The 3,323-nt window shown below is 38.8% G+C and overlaps 1 protein-coding gene across 1 annotated transcript; it reads right to left on the bottom strand.

The window, feature by feature from the left end:
- Nucleotides 1–459: 459 nt before the first annotated feature.
- LOC135208311 (uncharacterized) lies at nucleotides 460–897 on the bottom strand. Its single transcript, XM_064240414.1, has one exon. The coding sequence runs from the start codon at nucleotides 895–897 to the stop codon at nucleotides 460–462; it is 438 nt and encodes a 145-aa protein (XP_064096484.1).
- Between the last annotated feature and the right edge of the window lie 2,426 nt (nucleotides 898–3,323).

The following is a 3,323-nucleotide window of genomic DNA, read 5'->3' as shown; positions in this document are numbered from 1 at the left end:
TAATGATTTTGTCTAGCTATCTTTTGAACTCTTCCACACTGATGCTGTTTACAACTGGTTGTAGTTTATTCCACGTCTCACTTATCTTGTAAGTAAAGAAGTTCCCACAATGGGATGTGTTGTATCTCTTCAGTTCTACTTTCCATCCATTATTTCTTGTCTGGTTTTCGTTTAATGTACAAAGGTTACTGTCTACTTTTGTTATGCCTTTCAGTATTTTGAATGTTTCTATTAGCTGTCCTCGTAATCGTCGTGTTTCTAAGCCACACATGTTCAGGCTCTCTAGTCGTCTTCGGTAACCTGTTTGCCTGATGGAGAGAGAGAGAGAGAGAGAGAGAGAGAGAGAGAGAGAGAGAGAGAGAACAATCGCTTGCGGGGATGGGAAACAAAAGATCGTATCCATTATGACGCATTAGTCAGCATGTGCTTCGAAGCATGCCATGGGTCAGATCAAACGGCTCAGAGGTGTTGATACTCCTGGGGTGGCCCTGCTGAGGTGGTGACGCTGGTGTTGGTGGTGGTGTTGTGGTGGGGCTTCTGCTTTGTTTTGTTGTTTTTGGAGATGGTGGAGGTGTTGGTGGTGTTGCTTCTTTTAGTTGCTTTTGGAGGTGGTGATGGTGTTGTTTCTGTTCCTTTTGATGATGATGATGGTGGTGGTGTTGCTTCTGCTTCTTTTGTTGTTAGAGTTAGAATTGGTGGAGGTGGTGGTGGTGTTGCTTCTTTTGTCGTTGCTTTTGGAGGTGATGTTGCTTCTTCTGTCGTTGCTTTTGGAGGGGGGTGATGGTGTTGTTGCTGCTTATGTTGTTGTTGTTCTCGGAGGTGTTGTTTGAGCGTTGCTGCTTTTGTTGTTGTTTGTGGTATCCTGGAGGTTGTGTTGCTGCTCTTGGCGTTTGTCATGGTGGCGACGGTTGTGTCGGTCTCAGTTGCTGGTTGGACTGCTGCTTTTGTCGCTGCTTGTGTTGTGGCTGTGTTGCTGTTGCTGTTAGTGCTGCTGCTTTTGTTGTTGCTGTAGTGGATGTGTTGCTCTCGCTGGCAGTATTGCTCGTTTCATTGCAGTCCTATAATGCAGTAACATTATATTCTAAGGAACAAAGTTATTTCATTTTAGTATTCAAAATTTCAGTCCATAGAAAGGATATGTAACATTGCTCGATTTGAGTAAATACAATAATAAATTGCTCTAACAAACACACACACACGCGCACACACAGATAAAGAGATAGAGAGTGAGAATTTATGTATGCATACATGCATGACGTCACATACATACATCCATATACATGCTCACCATTTCCTTGTTCTCCGCGACATTAAACCATTTCATCAAGTTCGTCGAAAATACATTTCTGTTATTAACAAGTTGAACCTTGTCATTTGCGTCAGTCGTTCGTTCGCCGCACTGGTGGTCCATCAGATCCTGTACAAAGCAGATAACGAATTTTTTTTTTTTTCGTGAACCTTCCATCCGTGGAGGAAGGTAACTCTTACGCACTCTCGGGTTCCTTCCTGGTATACTGGAGGCTTTGTATGGACGAATATGTCACTAGTCCAGAATTGGGAGGAAAGCGTATGATTGATCTTTTTTCGGATCTGTTGATAGCATAGTGTGTGTGTGTATATATATATATATATAATATATATAATTATATCTATATATATATATATATTTATATGTGTGAGTGCTGTGTGTGTGTGCGGGTTTGTGTGTGTGTGTGTGTGTTTTGTTTGTGTGTGTGTGTGTATTCTGGATGAGACGAGAGAGAGAGAGAGAGAGAGATGTAGTAGACATCATGTAGTTTCACGTCAGGAGAATTTTAGTTAAAACAATAAACGCTTTACTGTACACTTTGCTGATATTAGAATTCCCTTGTGTTGATGTATCAAGATTTTAAACACCGAGATGTCGTTCAGTACTAAAGTGACCTAAGTATTAATGTCCTGTTTTTGTGATATGCCCTACCACTGGAGTGAGAGTATTCAGAAACATATGGAAGGTATTTTCTCTTCTTTGTTCCATAATTACCAGAGTTTTGAAGGTATTTTCTCCTCCTTGATTCATGTTTGAAGGTATTTTCTCTTCTTTGATTCACGTTTACCAGAGCCTTGAAGGTATTTTTTCTTCTTTGATCCATGATTACCAGAGCCTTGCGTTATAGGATTCGTCTTTCGGTTAACCATTGAACGACTGCCAAATACGTTGCATGCTTTTGATATCCTTCGAAAGGAAAGGATAGTGGCGTAGTGGAGGGGATTCCTCAATTTCGTGGGACCTGTAATTTTCTGCAGTCATCCAAGGGGTCGGAAATGTTTTTGTTCTTGAGGAAATGTGTTCGTATGTTTGAGAGGTTTGTGTAACTATAGTTCAGTGAATATTGACGTACAGTCATGCAGCAATTTGTGGAACCTTTTGTGGTTATTTTTTCTTTATATCTTCAGAGTCGACAGACTATAAACCCAAGAGTGTTCCAAAGGGAAATCAGCCTGCATGGAGAGAATAGTTATAGGAAAAGGTGATAAATCAATAAATATGAGAGAGTAGACGATAAAACTGTACACATCAATTCAGGTGGTGTCAGCTTAGAACAGAAACGAATATGGCTCTCGCTTAAACAATTGAAGATCAGAAGATTCCACAATTAACAGTTCCCCATTTTAGTTGTAGCCAAGATAAAGCATAGCAAACCGAGAAGTATTCTACCTGATAGTAGAGAGACACTTCATCATATTTCATTTTTCCATTCCTATTTAAACAAGTTACGAAAGGGTTCAAAACGCTGGAAGAGATCAACACTGAGATTCTGAATAAATCAGTAGTCAGTGGAGGAGCTGCTTTTGCGAGATTTTTAAATTAGTGGTCGAGCGAGAACATGAATATTGAAGAAGGGGAATACTGAAGAAGAAATGAGATATTCATATTCCGCGTGAGCTTGTCCCAGAAGTTTCAAAAGTATTAATGTCTTGTTTTTGTGAAATGAGATACCACCGCTCGAATGAGAGTAATTCAGCTCGGAAGATATTTTATCTCCTTTCATCCCTGATTACCAGAGTCTTGCGTTATTCGATTCGTTTTTCGGTAAACCATAATGCAAAGACGTTCTTCTTTATTCAGTGATTAAAATATTAAAGTGTCCGATCCGTATATGTTTTTACGTACGTACGTAAAAGCACACATACAAGCGCGCGCACATGCGTGTTGTGTGTATACATTTATATATATATATATATATATATATATATATATATATATATATATATATATATATATATATTATTTATATCACAACGAATATATATATAATATTATATATAGTATACATACATAT

Source organism: Macrobrachium nipponense, chromosome 35 (genome assembly GCF_015104395.2).
Source record: "Macrobrachium nipponense isolate FS-2020 chromosome 35, ASM1510439v2, whole genome shotgun sequence".
Classification (NCBI taxonomy): domain Eukaryota; kingdom Metazoa; phylum Arthropoda; class Malacostraca; order Decapoda; family Palaemonidae; genus Macrobrachium; species Macrobrachium nipponense.
Note: the sequence above shows the minus strand (reverse complement) of the source record. Positions and strands in the feature narration are given on the sequence as shown.

Coding starts and splice junctions, on each gene's coding strand:
- LOC135208311 (XM_064240414.1), bottom strand. CDS start 897: ATGACAAACGCCAAGAGCAGCAACACAACCTCCAGGATACCACAAACA.